At 40.5% G+C, this 18,867-nt stretch overlaps 1 protein-coding gene across 1 annotated transcript in view; it reads left to right on the top strand.

Moving 5' to 3' along the window:
* Positions 1-3,684: 3,684 nt before the first annotated feature.
* Positions 3,685-18,867, top strand: part of SLC10A7 (solute carrier family 10, member 7) — a gene marked incomplete at its 5' end in the record, with an annotated part of 139,002 nt that continues 123,819 nt past the window's right edge. Inside the window, 3 exons of the mRNA XM_009081171.1 lie at positions 3,685-3,767; positions 8,814-8,950; positions 13,317-13,392. Of these exons, the coding sequence (XP_009079419.1) occupies positions 3,685-3,767; positions 8,814-8,950; positions 13,317-13,392 (296 nt within the window). The remainder of the gene's footprint in view (positions 3,768-8,813; positions 8,951-13,316; positions 13,393-18,867) is intronic.

Below are 18,867 nucleotides of genomic sequence, written 5' to 3' on the forward strand. Positions count from 1 at the left end.
GCGCGGGGTTAGGGCACGGGTGGACGTTTCGCTGGTTCGTGCGAATCTCCCTGTGCTGCTTGTCACGAAATATTCTCAGGTGTATCCCTGTGTGTGTTGGCTGGGGGGTTGCTCTCCTCCTTGTGGTTTGAGAGTGATGTGACTTACTCCCGCTATAGTCCTGCGAAATGAAGTGGGAACTTCGAGAGGTTTGGTGAAGAGGAGACCTTCTCACCCTCTGCAACTCCCTGACAGGAGGTTGGAGTCAGGTGGGGGCTGGTCTCTTCTCCCAGGCAACCAGCAGCAGGACAAGAGGGCACAGACTCAAGCTCTGCCAGGGGAGGGTTAGGTTGGATATTAGGAAGAGATTTTTTACAGGGAGAGTGCTCAGGCATTGGAACGTGCTGCCCAGGGAGGTGGTGGATTCCCCATCCCTGGAGGTTTTCAAGCTGAGACTGGATGTGGCAATTAGTGCCATGGTCTAGTAACCAGGGTAGGGTTGGACTTGATGATCTTGGAGGTCTTTTCCAACCAAGGGGAAAAAAAAAAAAAAAGAGGTCTGGGCGTAAAACTCATCACAGCTTTAATATTTGGGATGTCTGTCCTGTGTGAGCTTCCCCACAGGTGTAGCAGAAGGTAAATGCTGAAGTGGTGCATTTCAACCAGATGTTTTCTTTTACTTTATAGCAACACACTTGTATTTTAAAGTTTTCAGGTGTATTTTTTTGTAATGTTTTTTCTTCTTTCTTCCTCGTGAAAGGTGAGGGAAAGCAGTGAAAATGATCCTGTGCAAAGTGGTGTCAAATGCTTAGAGGGAGCAAAGCAGAAGAAAGGTCTGTTCTCTGCTGAGCAGTGAGGTTGTGTATCAGAGCTTCGTAGCACGTTAAGGGGTTGGAATAGACTTTATAGATCATCTAGTCCCAATCTCCTGCCTGGGCAGGGACACCTCCCACCAGAGCAGATTGTTTCCAGAGTAGTTGTATGTTTCTTTGTAACCAGCTGAAGACATATCCTGTGTTACTTGAACATACACAATGTTCTTGTAAGTTTCAATGGTGGCAGCAGCAGCATCTCCTGGTTAGTTTCCATTGCAACTTCAGCTCCAGATGTTCCCTATTTTCAAGAGCAAGCCAAATGTTACATTTCTTTTTCCTAATTGTTCTCTGAAGATTTAAGGCAAGAACGTTTGAACAGGATTCCTTTAGCAATTCAGCATTATGTGAAGGGAAAAAGAATCCAGCTGTGCTTTTATACACTTAGATTGTTGGTTTATTTCATTTTTATTTTTCCTTAACAGAGCTGGAGTTTGAGGATAGACAGCTTCTCACTGAGGAGCCAGCCTTTTTTCCCCCTCTTAATGATTTAAACAAACATGGCTCTGAACACTTGCTGTGACCACTAAGGCTCCGGTACCTCCTGGAGTTCAGGGTAGGCAAGTTCCTGCTGTGCAAGGATCCCTTCTAACATCTGTGTGCTGTTTTTGCATAGGTGAATAGGACCCACGTGGAGCTTCTTGCAGGATCCATGCTGTGTTTTCAGCAGACCATAGAGACAACTCTAAACGGATAGTTTCAGGTGTTTTGTCCCTTTCTGGTTTGACTGTCACACCGATTGTTAGCAGCAATGTGGGAGATCCTTTTCAGTAGAATAGGAGATAATTTTTCCTCAGCTTACTTCCTGCATGGAAGCACTACCATGGAGCACTTCATTTAATTATCCTACTCAAAGAGATGTCAGGCTTTGACCTGGTATTGTTCCTGGGACAACTTGCTTGAAAACTCTTGTAAGCATCGATTGAAACTAGTGAGCACGTGTTCCCCAAAGTGGTATCCCCTCTCTGAATCATCTCAGTGCTCTGAGGGAATAAACCCACTTCTTTTTAAAACCAGAAAATGAAAGGGGTGAGGAGTGAGAAATAACAACATAGGAAAAAAACTTCAGCTTAGTTTGTCATCTTCCAGCTGACAAAATCATGCACTGAAAATTGCAGGGCCTTACTGAACCATATGGATGGTCCAGCATCTATTCCAGGGGAACACTGTGCCATAAATAAAGATCTGTGCTGTTGTCACCTCTGGGATAGAAGCCAAGCCCTTTCTGTGTGTTTTTTTTACTTGAAAAATGAGCCCATTTAGTGTGAAAAGAGCTCTTCTGACCAGCAAACGGCCGGAGATGAAGAGGATCTGTTGCAACCAGAGTTCCCTGTGCTCCATGAGTGTGTGATTGCTCTAGGTTTCTCCTGTGAAAAAGAGTTCAGGTAGCCCAGTGAAAAACAGTAAAATAGAACCAGTGAGTCCTGGAAGAACCCCTAGTGTAGCCAGACTAACCCACTGCCTGTCTGCCTAGTGTGTGTGTGCATGTACCTATATGCTCTAATCTTGTAAAAGATTAGAAAAAATATATAGTTGTGTGTATATAAAGTACAGTTTTATGTGTAGCTATATATCTGTACAGCTATCTTTCTGACTTGGTTTTTCCCTCCTCCCTATCTATTCAGTTAACATGCCATAATTTTGCAACTAGCCGTGTGCTTTGTTGCAATGTTAACTCTTGCATTTCCTGTCTTACTTTTACTTCACAGCTCATATATGTTGTTTGGTTGAATTTTTTGCTTTGTGTTTTACACACACAGTTTCAGTGTCTCATCCACAGAGCTCTCTCTGAGTGTAGGATTTGGGTTTAAATGACTTGAGATGCAAATTTGATTTGCACCCTCTAATTTAAGGATCGTTGACCTCACTCCAGTGTGACCATCAATGTGTCATTCATCTGAGGGAGCAGAAAGGTTCTTCTCTTCTGGAGTGTGGAGGAAAGGCTTGCTCGTTTGCTGCTGCAGTTTTGCTCATGACAACTTACTGTCACTTGTAGAGTTAGGATATTACTTTGCTCCTAAGCAGACTGCTAATATTTTCTTCTTACTATAACACCTGGTTCAATGCTCATGAAAAAAATGAGTGTATACATTTTGTGCTTGGTGGCACACTGAAGACAAAGTGTATTAAGAGAATTCATCATTTTTATGGGAGCATAAAAAATCTTTGATTTTAATCTCCCTGGAAAAAAATAATTATATAAACACATACAAATGTAAGCCTTTAATATAGTGGAACCCTTGGAGGTGCAGCTATCTGCCCGTGCTGGGCTCACAGCAGCAGCAGCAGCATCTGAAATGTGTCATTGTAGGGCTGGAATTTTTTCCATTTTGCCTTAGCCCTGTTGTGGGGGAATGGTGCAGAACTGTATTGCCCTTGAGGAAATCACTGCAAGATGTGATGTGCAGTTAGTCAGACAGGTGTGTGTGTGGTAGGGCAAGAAGTGAGAGGTAGGTACATGAGTGGTACCACTGGCCCTGTGAAGGTATCGGCTGGTATTTTTGTTTGAGTTTGCTGTAGGGATGGTCTGATCACAGGACTGTGAAAAATTCTCCATTTTCAAATTTCCAGAATTTATCTGTTAGTTCCCAGTGGCCTCTACTTACAGAAGCCAAATTTGTATGACATCATAATTCATTCTCCACTCACTGCTTTGCTGCTGTTTAAAAATGCTTTCTGTAACTCAAACCCTCTTCTTTTTATGGGAGACTTTACTGATTAGATTTTTCCCCAGGTATTTTTCTAAGTATTCTCATTTATATTGATATATTATATACATATCATTATCTCTTTGACTGTAGTTCACTTTGTTCTCTATGTCTATATTTTTTAGGACCCTTGAAACCAGAGATTACCATAACTTACATTGCCGTTTCAACTATATTCTTTAACAGTGGACTCTCCTTAAAAACTGAGGTACTGTAATTTCTCATTGCTTCATTATGCTGAAAAATGTTGTATGTTCCTTTTGATCAGGTTTGAATGGAATTGGAGTGTTGAATGACTATACTGTTGGTGGTGATGCTGGGAGGATTGATAACAATGTTAGACATTTATGGAATAACCCTCATTGGTTTCAGGAAGTTCTTCACAAGTCATGAAGGTGATGAGAAGGAGAGTGTGAGTAAATTTCACCCATCCCTAGAGGGTGGGTTGTTTGACTTTGCAGGGCTTTAACTAAATGGAAGTGATAAGCACAATTTTGAGATTGGATCTACACCCTGAGTGTGTCCCAAACCCAAACCAGGGTGAGATCCAGGAGCACACCAGCGCTTGCCTTCTGCCACCCCTTCTGCACTTTGGCTGGGCACTACTGGATTGATGGAAGCAAAGTCCTGGTGGCTTTAAGTTACCACATTGAATAGGGGCAGGAGAGCAGGTAGGATCAGCACAAAAGGGTTCCTGTGCAAATACAACACCAGTATACAGGAACAAAGTCTTGGCAATCCTTTCCTATAGGATTTATTTGTGGACAGGTAGATTTGAAGTGCCTACACTCTGCTGCATATCACAGGCACTGATATTTATTTCAGATTTTGTGTCACGCATGTTTGAAAGAGGAACAATCTGGGAGTGAGAAGAGATGAAAGGGGAAACCTCTCAGTGCTGTGTAAAGGAAACCTGGAGAAAGGAAGTGATGGCTACGTGCCAAGAAGAGAAGGAGCAGCCAGAGTTGAAGTGAAACACTGCATGTCTTTGCTAGTCTAGTTTTTTGATTCCTTTTATGCTGTTGGCTGTGCTAACAAGTGATGTTATTCATACTTTGCATGATACTAATGCCTGAAGGAATCATCACAATATTGTCCAGTTATCTCCTGGTGAACTGGGATTTGGGTGAACAGTGTGCATTCCACAAAAAAAAAAAAAAGTTTCTGTACTTGTGTTGTGGTTCTAGTGGTAAAGTTTCAAATGTAGGTGGTGGCTGCACTCTCCTTTGCTATCTGTTGGCAGTTCTGGCACTAGGACCTCTAGTTCTGCCAGGACACTGTGAGTAACTTTAGTCAATTCTGTAGCAGCTCTTTAGGGCCTCATGGTATTATGGGGACCAGGAAGAACCACATTATCTATTTGCCTTGAATGGTAATTAATCCTAATGGAAATAGGCTCAGCTCTACAGAGAAGAGGACCTGAAACACAAACCTGAGTTGGATTAATGTGTGGAGTTTTCTGCTTTCAGGTTTAGGAATCTTTGCATGCAGATAAAAAAAAAAAAGTAAAAATTCTTTCCCTTTGATTAGTTTCTATCCTTGAAACTTTTTTCTTTGTAGAGCAGCTGTGAGTGAAATCAGCAGCATTATCAAAGTCTTGATTAGCTTCCCAATGCTAATGTACATCTAACTTTTTCCAGTGAAAGTGACATGACCAGCAGTTTCCTGGGCAATGTGTCATGTCCTACTTTGAACTTGCAGAAAATATTTTCATCTGTGGCACTAAAAGCAATATATGGATGTAACTGAAGCTCTTAATGGAGCTGGATGGTTATGCCCAGGTAGCTGATCTCAGTTTTGGAAGCAGCAGTTAGAGCTGGTGCTGTATGTCCAGCTTCATGTTTCATGAATAAGTTAGGCCTTTCCTGAATTTCTGCCATGGGGGTAGAAGATAAAAAGGAGGAAAACCATTTTGCTTATTGTACCTTTATGCTATTACCTCTGAAGTGTATGTCAGAAAGAATCTTTAAATGTATTCAGAGGCCAGGTCACAATTTTATTACAGTACTCTGGGGCATGTTTTAATTGTTTAAGGCCCAACCTAAACTTGGTATTGTTAGTCAGTGAATATATCTTTTTATTGGATTGCAAAGTAAATAGTTTCTTCTTTTGTCTTTATTTGTTCTTGACCTGTGTGTGAGCTGTTCTACCTTGGATAATACATTAGGTAGGTGGAAACTAGTGTTTGGTATGCTTTATAAAAGGATAAAAAGTTGTATGTGTGCTCAAAAAATTTTGCTAACATGTTCAGAAAGCATTTTACAAAATAATTGGCAACGTTCAGGCAGAGCCTGTCTGTGAATGGCCTTGTTACATTTCCAGAACGAGAGGTGACTGAGGTCCTCTTACATTTGCAGAAATAGTCTGTGTCTAGGAATGGCAAGAACATTTGATTCCACCTTAATATAATGCTATTTCAGTTCTCAAGGACTGGCTAGCTTGCTCTTTTCAGGCAAATACCTCCCGTAGGGCCCCAGAAATTAAATCACATACTTGAGTTATCCATTTCAAGGGGGAATTTGGCAAGTCACTGAAAACACTATTTGCTCTGTGTGGGCATTTGCTCAGAGGAGTCCAGCTATGACCATCCTGGACCTGCAGTGACCAGTGCTGCTAGGATTAGCTCCCTAACGGGTCTGAAATACTGGGGAAGACACAATAACCTGTTCTAGCTGGTGTGCAGAAACAGGGTCCTAACTAGTAGTTTCCAGGAACTTCTTTGAGACTTCTGCTTTTTTGAGAGCCACAGTGACAGATGTATTTTGAGCCAAGCCCTTGTAGATTGCTTAGGAGGGTGAAGGCTGTTAGTTCAGAACAAACTACAGTGTTTGTTCTGTGGTGATACAGTCTAAGACATAATAACTATTCTAAATAACTATAGCTAATCTAAAAGCCAATCACTGGAGACATTTGAAAGACTGGTAATTTATATCTGAAAAGACCTGTTCCACGAGTTCAGCATTCCTTCATGCAGTAGGTTGGCTGTGTTGTATTGACTTCCTTGCTCCCTGGAAGTTCTAAGGAGTCTTTCCCAAAGTTTTGTTTTGTCTTGGGTTTTGTTTTTGGAAGTATCACAGAGTTTTCCAAAACCAACCATCTGTTTTTAAGGCATTTTCCAGTTGTAAAAATATGAAATTAAATGTAAAAAAATGAAATTCTGTATGTGTGATGGTGCCTAGATTGGGGGTAACCTCATAGGTAGCCCCAGTCCCCTACAAGAGCTGAGGCTGGAGGTGACTTATCAGCTTTGCTGAAAGAAGTCACTTGCTTTGGGTTTTTTTTTCCATTGTACTATTTACTTTCAAAACATCTACTTTTATAAAGGTATTTCCAGGAATCTTTTCTTCCCACACAGGATGTGTTTCTAGTAGTTGATGTTTTAGTGTTGCTTTCTTTTTGAGATAAGAGGAAACAGTACTACAGTGAAGCTATTCATGGCACCATAAGGACTGTGACTGGTTGTGTGTGAAGAAGGTCTGTTTTATCATGCAGAGTGATACTGCCTGCATAAAAAAATGTTGTTTCATTCAGTTAACCAAGCACTGAATGTAATGATACTTTCTGGGTAAAACTGGATCAGGATGTGTGTTTTGTATAACTTCAAGAATGAGGAGAGGCTGAGGGAGCTGGGGGTGTTCAGCCTGGAGAAGAGGAGGCTCAGGGGAGACCTTCTCACCCTCTGCAACTCCCTGACAGGAGGTTGGAGTCAGGTGGGGGTTGGTCTCTTCTCCCAGGCAACCAGCAGCAGGACAAGAGGGCACAGACTCAAGCTCTGTCAGGGGAGGGTTAGGTTGGATATTAGGAAGAGATTTTTTACAGAGAGAGTGCTCAGGCATTGGAATGTGCTGCCCAGGGAGGTGGTGGATTCCCCGTCCCTGGAGGTTTTCAAGCTGAGACTGGATGTGGCACTTAGTGCCATGGTCTAGTAACCAGGGTAGGGTTGGACTTGATGATCTTGGAGGTCTTTTCCAACCTGGTTGATCCTATGATTCTGTGATAATTTTATTAAGAGAAATGAAGTAACAAGGACACAGTGCTGAATTGTTAGTACTTACAGATGTAGAGTTACGTCAGTGGTGTTTGGATGCTCAAAAATGCAGTATTTGATTGTGTTTCATAGAAGTTCAGCTGATTTGAAGCTGAGGCAGGGTGGCACTGGAAGATTGGCTGCTGCCTTACTGTGCATCAAAGTACACTTTATATATATATATGTTTTCATGCATCTGGAGTGTCAGATAGCTGGAGAATCCTAGAAAATTAGGATTTGAATAACAGTGCTGTCAGTTTCTTTCCTGTTGCATTGCATGCTTGAAAAGAATGTGTGTTACTTTGAGAGAGGAAAGGGAATTTATATTCTCAGTCTGTGAGAGTTGAAATGAGCTAAAATGTGCAAGGCCTATCTGCCTTGTCCTCAAATACCTGTATAAATGGTCCTTGGAATGCCTGAAAATGTAGAAACAGACACACAGAGGTAACTGTAGAGTGGATTCCATAAGGATGCTTGATCACCTCTGTGAAGTGCACTTAGGCTATTTAAAATTAAAATTTTCTTAATTGTTTCCTGAGTCTCCAGTGGTGTTTTGCACTTCATTCCTCTGAAATTTATGGCTTAGCTGTGGCAAGCTCGTTATGGTCTTGGTATCCTTTCTTTGCTATTCTTCATCAGCCTAATATTTTTTTTCTGTGAATTTCCTATCTGTTGCTACAATAAACAATCAAAGTCTGCTACAGGTTGCTTTGCTTTTTTTGTTTGTTTGTTATTCTTTCCTTTAAAAACAACCCACCACAAATGAATGCTTGGTCATGTAACTATTTGGGGTTTTTTACAGTATAAATGAGAATCACAGTTTGTGGCTCTCTTTAGAACAGAGGAACCTGAAATCATGTGCACACTGCAAGTTTTATGCCTCTTGATATCAAGAGTCAATGAAGTAAAACAGCCATCAGTGTAGCTGGCAGAGGTCTGAAGCAGTGACAGAGTGCTGGGCTGCCTGCTGGAAAGCTGCTGTTAGGAGAGCTTCTCTCTTACTGAAGTGGTGGACAACCCATTTGGAGAAATGCTCAGGAGCAGAGAGAGTTTTTGTGCTGCCTGGATGTACTTCATTATTAATGAGGAGATCAGATGATCCCTAAAGGTGCCTTTTTGGCACGCACTCTCTTGGTGTTATAAAGGTGATCCTAGTTTGAAAAGCACAAATGTGATCTTACTTCAGCTGTTATGACTGCAACTTCCTCTCTTCTTTTTCTTTTGCAGGAGCTGACAAGTGCTTTGATGCATGTGAAACTACACCTTTTTGTCCAGATTTTTACACTTGTGTTCTTCCCAACAGCAATCTGGGTCTTTCTTCAGCTATTATCAATCACACCTATAAATGAATGGCTTTTAAAAGGGTATGTTTAAGCATAATGGAGTGAAATATATTTGTAGCTGTCGCCTTAAAGGGCTGCTTATCCTGCAATGAATGTGTTCTTGTACTGTGAACAGATTTTGCTGGTTGTTTTTCTGCTTCGGCACTTTGAAAACAAAGTCTGTGAACAAGACTATTCTTTCAGGAACGTGGCCTTGAGAGTTAATCTCAAATGTGAGGAGCTTGTAACAGGTTAGCTTTCTCTTTCACAAAACAAAATTGATGTGTTGGGTCTCAAAGATGATGGGGAGGGTGGAAAAGGAATGCTGAAGGAAAAGCATAAGTTAGTGAATAAATATTGAGCATTTCTTGCATGGATTCAGTATCTGTTCCTAGCTAAATTATGGGGAGGGGGAAAAAAAAAAGAGAATAAAGTTTTTGTAGGAGAAGAACAGAAACTGTTACCATGAAAACAGTGAGTTTTAGGTCCTTGATGTACTCTGCCAATGCCCTTCCAAATCTGCATTGATGGTGTACTAGTGATGGATACTACATCAAATCAAACAAATCAAAAGCTTTTTTCAGGATGGAAGGTCAATACTTAGCTCCATGCAGCTATGCTGGAATGTTTGAATGTAAAAGTTTTAGAAAACTGCTGGAAGAATTCCCATTGTTTCTTACTGCTTGGGGAGCTACTTGTCTTAAAAGTTTAATGAAAAACCTGCACATGTTTATGCTCTTACAAGGCCTAAACCTAAAAGAGCTGTTTGTTTTGCTCATAAGAGGCTTGTCCAGGTGTTCCACCAAGTGTCAAGTGGCCTAAAGGATAGTGAGAAGGTGAAATTGAGAGGACACCATATAAAGGTTAGCTGAACAGTATCAGTGAACAAGAAAGTAACAAGATTGATATACGGTGTTCAGTTGCATTTGGCTGTTCGTAGTAAAAGGTGTTCTTTAAAGTAAAATAATTGTGAGGTTTTTTCTCAACTAGAGCAGAGACATGATTTTCTACAGTAGCCAAAATTCCTTCTTAATCCATGGGAGTTTCTAAAGTGCAAGGTGAGAGGGATTTTTGTGGGGTTTTTGGTTCCTTGAAGTGCTTCTCATCCCTTCTTTCTGATGACTCTTCTACCACTTTGTTCTTAGTATTTATAGGACATGATCTGTTACATGCACAAGTATAATTGTATGTATATACACACACCTGTGAAACTGTGTGAAACTAGAAAAGTGTATATATTTGTTGAAGAAAAAGAAACACTTGTGTGTGAGCTGGTGATACACTTCTGTGTATTTCAAGCTGCCTTTCAAGCACTTGTTCCTTGAGTATTATTTCTCATTTAGCTGTGTTTTATCTTTTACTGCAGTAACTCTGTTGTATTGAGGCTTCATGCAAAGAGTGGTCAGATTGAGGGGTTTAATGAAGGCAGTTCAGTTGGGTTTGGGTTTTGTTTTGCTTTTTTAAAGAGTGCTTTCGTGATAAATGCTGCTGTTCAGGACATGCTCAGAGCAGCAGCCACTCCTCAGGGAGCCTGATGGGAGCTGTACTTTCAGTGTGGTCCAGGTGAAGATACTGATCTGTCCTAATTCCAGGTGTTCTCATGTCCCTGTGTGGTTGTGAGGAGCTGAGGTGAGGAACTACCTATGCTGTGGCTGCTCTGTGTAACCAGAAAGTTCATCCTAATGCTCCACAGCTGTAGTTTTTATTCTTTTTGAAACATTAAAGTACCCTAATGAAAATAGGGAGGGAACAAGAGAGGTTTTGGCAAAGTTACTTGCTTATCACATGTTTAGCTCAGTTTGTAATGGAAGCTAGTTGATAGCCCTGGGAAAACAGGCATATGTTCCCAAGAGCATGCAGCACCCTTTGGCAGAGTGGCTGCCCTGGGGCCTGGAGTTCTCCACTACTCTCTACACAAGGTTATGCCTGAAGGGCACAGCCCTCAGCACTTTTCCTGTCTTGCTTCAGAATGCATGGTAGATTCTCCCATCCCCTGTAGTGGTTTGTTTTACTCAAAGTGTTATTTGAGAGGCTGGTTTAGATGGTTCCAGTTTTTCATCTGTGTTTCTAGAGTTGAGGGTTTTTTTTCCCCCTTCTCTGTCTGGGATGATATTCCAGACATTTGGCAGTGTTCAGAACCAGGCTGGATGAAGCAAGCCTTGAGCAACCTGTTCTGGTGGGAGGTGTCCCTGCCCAGGGCAGGGATTGGGGCTGGATGATCTGTAAGGTCCATTCCAACCCCTAAAATTTTAAAATTTTATGTTTATGTGATTCATCTCTTCTGCCACTTTTAGCCTAGAGCATTTACAGCACAGGTGTTAAGGCATGAAGTGCAAAGATCGGGTATAAGATATGGCTTTGGAGCTTCCATATCTAAGATAACTGACTTCAGGTCTTACTACTTGATTGTCTGTGATGTTATCAGCAGTGTTTGGACACCTGATGGTAGCATGATGTTGGCATGGCCAGAACTAGTGAAAAGTTTTGTTTGATTGTTATCTGTAGTAATCTGCTGGAGGAATCAGTTTATATATTGGTATCATGTGTAGTTGATACAGAGCAAGAAAAAAGTTCATGTTTCAGTACACTCCATTAAAAGTATTTCCATCTAATGTGTACCAGGTTTTTTTTTTTTTTAGATTAATGTTTTTATATGAAGAATATTTAAAACCATTTCATGATAGTGATTTTTGACTTTAATTCCAAATGTATTATTTTAAATTTAGGATGGTTAACAGAGATTCTATTATTAAATCCTTCCTTTATAGTGTGGAAAATCCTTGCCAGCTGAGCTGTGTGCCCTTGTGCACATTTCATACCTCTGTGGATAACTTTGAACTTAATCCACCCCTTGTAGCTGACTGTCACATAGAAGAGAGATAACTGTCACAACCAGTGTAGGGGATGGACCTCAGAATCACCATGTGTTTGTCTGCTCTATATTTCCTTAAATGTTTCCAAACTTTTCCACACCATTTCTTTTCCCTGTGTTTCTTTTCTTTTCGGTATGAGCTTATTCTGCTAAGTGCTGACAACTTTCTGCTGCCATAGCTTGTTTCCCTCTAAGCTGAAGGTGCTCTGTACTTCCAAGGTGGTGGTGCTTGGCACTTTGTAATTGGATCTATGTGATGCTTACATTGGTTGCCTCTTTCCTTTCCCACAGTGTCTGTAGCTGACAAACTGAATACTGTCATTACCACTTACCTGTTTGTTCTGTTCAAGCTTTTTGTATATTTGCTGAATATCACTTGCACTGTAATATGTTCCCCGTTGTCTGGATTTATTGCTTCTGTTTGCTGTAGCTCTTTGACACTCCAGTTTTGGGGGATGGACTGACTGGGTTGCCAGTGCAAAGTAGTTCACCACTTGTAATTGGTTGTTCTGAACTGGAACACCATCTCAGACTCCAATCCTCGAAATCTTATCTAGATTCCATGCTTTAGGGAGTGTTCCAAACTATTATATTCCATGCCTTATTGCTCCTTCTAAGTCAACACAGTTTTTATTCAGAACTTCTATTTTACCTGGCCCCAAATTTAGTTGTAATCTATTGTTAGTATGTTCTTGTTGTTTCTAATTATACATTTGATACAGCTGATTTTTGTAATAACTGGTTTTTGTGGACTGTCTTTGAAAGCAGAGGGAATCTCACCACTTCTTTCTTTACTTTGCAACAGCTTTCACTATATCCATAAATAACTTTGTTGCACAAACAATGCAAAGATGACAGCCAAAATAGTGTATCTTAGACTTCTAAAGTGCAGGAGAAAGCTTTGTTGTGTTGGTGGCAGTCAGATGATTTTGCCAAGAAGTGAAGACACGTATAAAAATTAAACATTTGATGGCCTTTAAATGTTCAGGTATAGAAAGCTTAATTGTGATCTAGTAATTTATTTATTTTCAGTGGGGCTTGATGAAAACCAGAGTGTAATGGGAACCTGAAGTAGTAAGCTTAGTTCTTCTTGCTCTTCTGCTTAGCAGTGTTTTTATCACTCAACAACTTTTTCAGGAAAATTGGAGTTTACATCCTTATTTTCTTCCTTTTTTTTTAAAGTAGCTACAGGTAGCTCAAAACACACTACAAACTTTACATCTGAACTAGTGATGCAGTTGTCTGTGATGTATCGAGATCTTTGTGAAGGGTAGATACAGTACTACAGATTTGGAAATAGAGTCACAGAGAGGTTGGGTGGTTTTGCTTTTTAAATGGTGACATGACTCTTCAATGTGTTGGTTGGTAAGAGATGGCAGAGAAGTCCTGCCAGCTAGTGCAGGTCTGTAAGTGATGGCAAACTGCAGTGCTCAGGTGCTAAGACTGTTTCTACTTGGCTGTTGGGTATTTTAAGGTTTTAGGTTGCTTGGTGTTTGCGTCACGTAAGGAATGTAACATCCTTTTTGTTGTTTTCAGCTTGCAGACAGTAGGCTGCATGCCACCTCCTGTGTCTTCTGCTGTAATTTTAACCAAAGCTGTTGGTGGAAACGAGGTGAGTTTTCATTTTGTCTTTGAATGCTTTATTTTTTTAAACAGATGTTCAAACAAATATTCATTTATGATGGACTCGTGTGGCAAAGCACAGACTGCAAAGTGATGCTGTTGTGGTCTGGAGACAATTCTAGAGTTAAAGCTTGGGTATTATGTTGGGGTTGAAGTGAAAGAAACTGGCACTGGTCAAACTGAAAGAAGCTCAGTTTTCTGAGGTGATAGAAAGGTTTCTGATAGAAATCAGTGTTAGGGGATTTCTGCTTGTTGCTGCATATATATATATATTGTGTTCAGTTCTGGGCCCCTCAGTTCAGGAGGGACATTGAGGTGCTGGAGCAGGTCCAGAGAAGAGCAACGAGGCTGGTGAAGGGACTGGAGCACAAGTGCCATGAGGAGAGGCTGAGGGAGCTGGGGGTGTTCAGCCTGGAGAAGAGGAGGCTCAGGGGAGACCTTCTCACCCTCTGCAACTCCCTGACAGGAGGTTGGAGTCAGGTGGGGGTTGGTCTCTTCTCCCAGGCAACCAGCAGCAGGACAAGAGGGCACAGACTCAAGCTCTGCCAGGGGAGGTTTAGCTTGGATATTAGGAAGAGATTTTTTACAGAGAGAGTGCTCAGGCATTGGAATGTGCTGCCCAGGGAGATGGTGGATTCCCCATCCCTGGAGGTTTTCAAGCTGAGACTGGATGTGGCACTTAGTGCCATGGGCTAGTGACCACGGTAGGGTTGGACTTGATGATCTTGGAGGTCTTTTCCAACCTGGTTGATCCTATGATTCTCTCTCTATATATGTATGTATATGTATATATAATTCCTAGTCATATAATGTTCCTGTGTTGTGTACTGGTTATCTCATAGACTGTTAGCTTTGTGGTGAAAATCTGTCCTTGCGGAGACTGTTTGGATGGTGTTTTGTTCTAAGAGGCCTTGTAGAATTGTAGAAATGAAAATTCAGGGAACATGGAGTTCTCTGATGGTGATGCAATGCGAAGTTCTCCACAGATAGCAAATGCTGGAATGAAAGTTGTTAGTGTAAACTCAGTTTGGTCATGTTAAATTTCTGCCTTAAAATGGCATATGCTGATGTAATTTCGAACTCTTTCTTTATCCACAAAGCACTTGCTATTTTCAGGAAGGCCAGGTAAATGGCATTTAGGAAATTAATCCAGCTGTGCTAATTAATGTGGTTGTTTCCTTTAGATCTGCTTCAGCATAACTGCTGAAGGTGGATGAGACCTACTATGTGAGGATGGGAGAGAACTGGCACTGAGAGATGGGTTTTAATGCTAGGGCTGTTGGGATGCTGGTTTGGAGACTTAAAAAGGAATCTTAATTCAGCCCCAGAACTCCTGTATGAGGTTGGGTGAGTCACTTCAGCCACTTTTTAAAATACGGCCATTAGTTGTGAACTTCTCATTTTCCAAGTTCAGACTCTTGGGACTGATTAATGTCAGCTTTGAAAACACATGACAGCACTGCAATAGATTGAAGTTGTACTTTGTACTGACAAAGTGCTGTTTAATTGCTCTATCCTCTGAAGAGAGACCCAAAGCATTTCAAGTCAACCATCTCTAATTACAGGTAATCCTGTTGCACATCACTGTCTCCCAGTTTGTGTAAGGAAATAATTCAGGTGGATAATAGTGATCAGGGAAATGAGAAGTTTCCTAGTTTTGATTCTAGGTGTAGATGCTGTAAATTATACAAAGATGCCACATGGTGAACAGTGAGTCTGAAATGAAGTATTGACTGAGTGCTCATTCAGTGTTAGCACTGTCTGTGCTATCCTTAGAAAGGGGGAAAGATCCTCTGGAAAAAAATACAATATGACTGGTGAGTTGAAAGAAATATATTGCAACACTTCTGGGCAGGAGGGAGAGAGGTACTTTAGTTTCTTGGTCATTAGAGTGCACTTTTTTGTGGTAGTGTTGTTCTGGGGTGGTGAGAGTGTGTGTATTATATACCAGCTGAAAAACAGATACTTTCTATTATGTGAGGCTTGTGTGAGTAATTGTATAAGTCACTGGCAAGATAAGCTTAAACCTCTGATTCTCCTGTGCCAAACTGGTGTGGGAAGAATGTGCAAATGCATACCTTGTAGCGATTTTTACAGGTAGTTGCTGACAGTGGAGACACAGTGAGTCAAGTATTGCATCTTGGGAATTGAGAGTTCTCAGGCTCTAAGGTGTGTAAAAGAGAGACACCTTTTAAACACACTCAGTGTATCCAAAGTGTGTGGAAAACTTATTGCCTAACTTGAGCTAGCTTTCAATGTGCACCTCTTTTTGGAATTTGATGCTTCTCTGTCATTCAGACTAATTTTTATTCTGAAGAGCAGCAAATCACATCACTCACACCGGGGGAGAAAACTGTCTCACACCTCTCCTTGCCAAACTTCACCTAAGCTGTTATTGATGCGTTTCTCTTTCTGACATGAGCAGAACAATGCATTTTGTTCCCATTTTAATTTGAATCCTTTCTGATATGTGAAGAAATTAGACCTGGGAGTCAACTGGAAATATAAGTGATTTGTACTGTGGGAGCATTTGGTCAAGATAATGTTTCTTAAACTGCTTTTGCCTGATCAAGTCTGTATCCCTTACCTAGAGCAATTGATTTGTCTGAGGGTGTATCTGCACTGCATAATGTAATATGAAGATAAATGAGCTTGCTCAGAAGCAATATAGTGAGGAAGCTCCGCATGAACTAATTAGTCTGAGAAGTGTCCTGCTGCTGTGTGGAGTACAGGCACATCCTCAGTAAGTGCTCTGCAGACCTCTTTGGATGTCTTGAAACACTGCACATAAGAGCTGTGGTAGTTGACTGTGTTATGGGAGTCTAGAGGCTTTCAGGCTTTCTTTGTCTAAGTAGAAGTGAGTGTTGAATGTCAGTTTGGACTTGGGTAATTCTCAAAGAAATGTCAGGCACTGTGTCTTGGTAGAAGTAGTACTGATCTGGGGGCTGAGGAAACATGGACTGTTTTTAGCTCTGTCATTAACCTCTTGGGGAAAACGGAGTGAGGTATCAGGACTTTGGGGTTAGCTGTGATGGGTAATAGCAACTTTGTGAAGATCACTGCTGATAAACCTTGTGTAAGACCTAATTTTATTGGTGATTAAGTATTTGGTCAAGTGCTTAGAAATAAAATAGACATCATTAGATAGTGGTAGACTTTGGTGCATATTAATTGGAAAATTTGGCTGAGAGATGATAAAACGGAGACATTTTTGTTATCCCTCATCTGTTTTCTTTTAATTGATACATGCCTGAGGACACAAAATAAACGTTCTGCTTTTGTTGGCTAAGGCAGGTGTGGCCACCAAAGCTGATACCAAGAATTCTTAATGAACTGGGGTAATTGTGGAAAATGTTAACATTCTGGCAGTGGCAGCAGCAGAGGTTCAAGACAGAGGCTCTGCTTCAGAGTAACTTGTGTATTAGCAGTGTGGTATAATTACCATGTTTTGAAGACATCTGGTTTGCATCATTGTAAGATACTTACCTGTGGTTGCTGGAAGATGATGTGGTGGAGATTAAAATTTCTGACCGGAGATCTAGCTAGGATTATTCTGTCCAGGAGAGATGTTGGTAAATGAGAGATGTAAGCACTGGAAGGAAATTTCTCGTGTTCTCTGGAAATCTTGGGTTTTTGGGGGAGAGGAAGATGATTTATGGTTTAGGTGGAAGTAGCTGTTCTTGATGTGAAGAGCAGAAATACAACTTGTCTAGTAGGGCCAAAAATTTACTCTGTGACCCATTCATAGGTTTCTTCAGCTCCTCTCTCTGGTCTGTGTACAATATGCAGTTTGTTCTCTTGGCTCTCTTTCAACTTTACTTTCTTCTCTATTTATCCTTCTTCACTTTCTATCATTCCTCTTGTGATCTCTTCCTATCTGTTACTTTCATGAACCCTGCAAGCAAATTTCCAAACCAGCCTATTCCTGCTTTGTCACAGAGACAGTTCATTAGCAAAGCCACTTTCAAGCACTGAATTTAGTTTGATGCATATGAAGCCCTGTATGACCAGAAAAAATGTTCATATGTGCACTGGCAAAAAAAGAAGAGGAGGAATCACCATAAGAAATCCAAATCTAATTCTTAATTTGTTGGTGTTTTCTCAATTACTTAGTTGTTTCTGTGAATCAGTCTCTTGATTTGTGAAGGCTTTGTTGTGTCTTTTTTTTTTTTAACAGGTCTTGTAGTTTTTGAGTGAAATTATAAAAACAATTTCCTTAAAAGCTGGCAAGAGAGACAAATAAATGTGTCAGCATTTCAAGGTGCTGTGAAGACAAACCTCTTAAAAGCTCAGAGATCTTCAGACAGAAGTGCTGTGGAGATGCCAGATAGTACTACAAAGTATTCAGACAGCAAATGTCATACTCTCCTTAAGAATCAAAGTAATGAAGAAAAGAGATTGAAAATTAGATCTATAAGTCTATTATCAGTTTGGGAGAAAAAGCAATTTGTGATGACTTTTATAGCAGCTTAATGACATATTTTTGAAAAGTGTAACATAACAGGCAAGAGCTGTGATAGAATTGTACAGATAAATCGTGGCAGACAGTTCCTTTTATTGAAGAATACTTTGGCTATTTTGCCATCTCATGCACAACAAAACCATTGAGGTTGTTTGTTTTGTTTGTTCAGTTAAGCTATAGCTTGTACAAAACCTCTTAATGTGCTGCTCTGTTATTTTTTTGCAACTTCCATGTGGATTTGCTCAGCTTCTTGGTAAAACAAGGTGTAGGTGCTGCATATCCAAGCAAAGATTTTGAAATATCAAATAGGCTGCAATAAAGAAGGCTAGAAAGGTATTTAGGAATTAAGATATCAAGTAAAGAAAGAGTTCTGTTATTGATTTTTAGATTTGTGTTTTGAAGCAGATGTAGAATATAAAACTGTGTATAAATTTGCAAGATCCACAGCTAACCTTGCTGGGAAAGAACTGAGGGAAAGGAGCAACATTTTCCCAACAAATTGTATAAAATAGTTTTAAAACATACAGAGTATGTGACTATTTACTGAGAAATGAAGACTAGAAAATTCCTTTGTTTGTCAGTGGTGGTTTTTTTAAAGTAAAAATAAAAAAGTGAACCCTAACACTACTGTAAGTCACAGGAAAGATATTGATTTCTCTAAAAATATCTGAAGTTCTTTGAACTGTGTATGCAAGTACATTAACCTTTTAGAAAGCAAAATAAAATGAATAAAAAGAAGTACAGGCTCTAATGGTTGGTGATTCATGCAGTGATGCACCAATGTACCACGAGTGTTTACCCTTGGAAGGTAACACATGGACATGTTTGAAACTAAGTCATTTAATATCTTCAAATAGAATCACAGAATTTAGGGGTTGGAATGGAACTTAGAGATCATCTAGTCCCAACACTCTGCCCTGGGCAGGGACACCTCCCACCAGAGCAGGTTGCTCAAGGCTCATCCAACCTGGCTGTGAACACTGCCAGGGTTGGGGCAGCCAC

The sequence above is a fragment of the Acanthisitta chloris genome, unplaced genomic scaffold (assembly GCF_000695815.1).
Source record: "Acanthisitta chloris isolate BGI_N310 unplaced genomic scaffold, ASM69581v1 scaffold6218, whole genome shotgun sequence".
NCBI classification, from domain to species: domain Eukaryota; kingdom Metazoa; phylum Chordata; class Aves; order Passeriformes; family Acanthisittidae; genus Acanthisitta; species Acanthisitta chloris.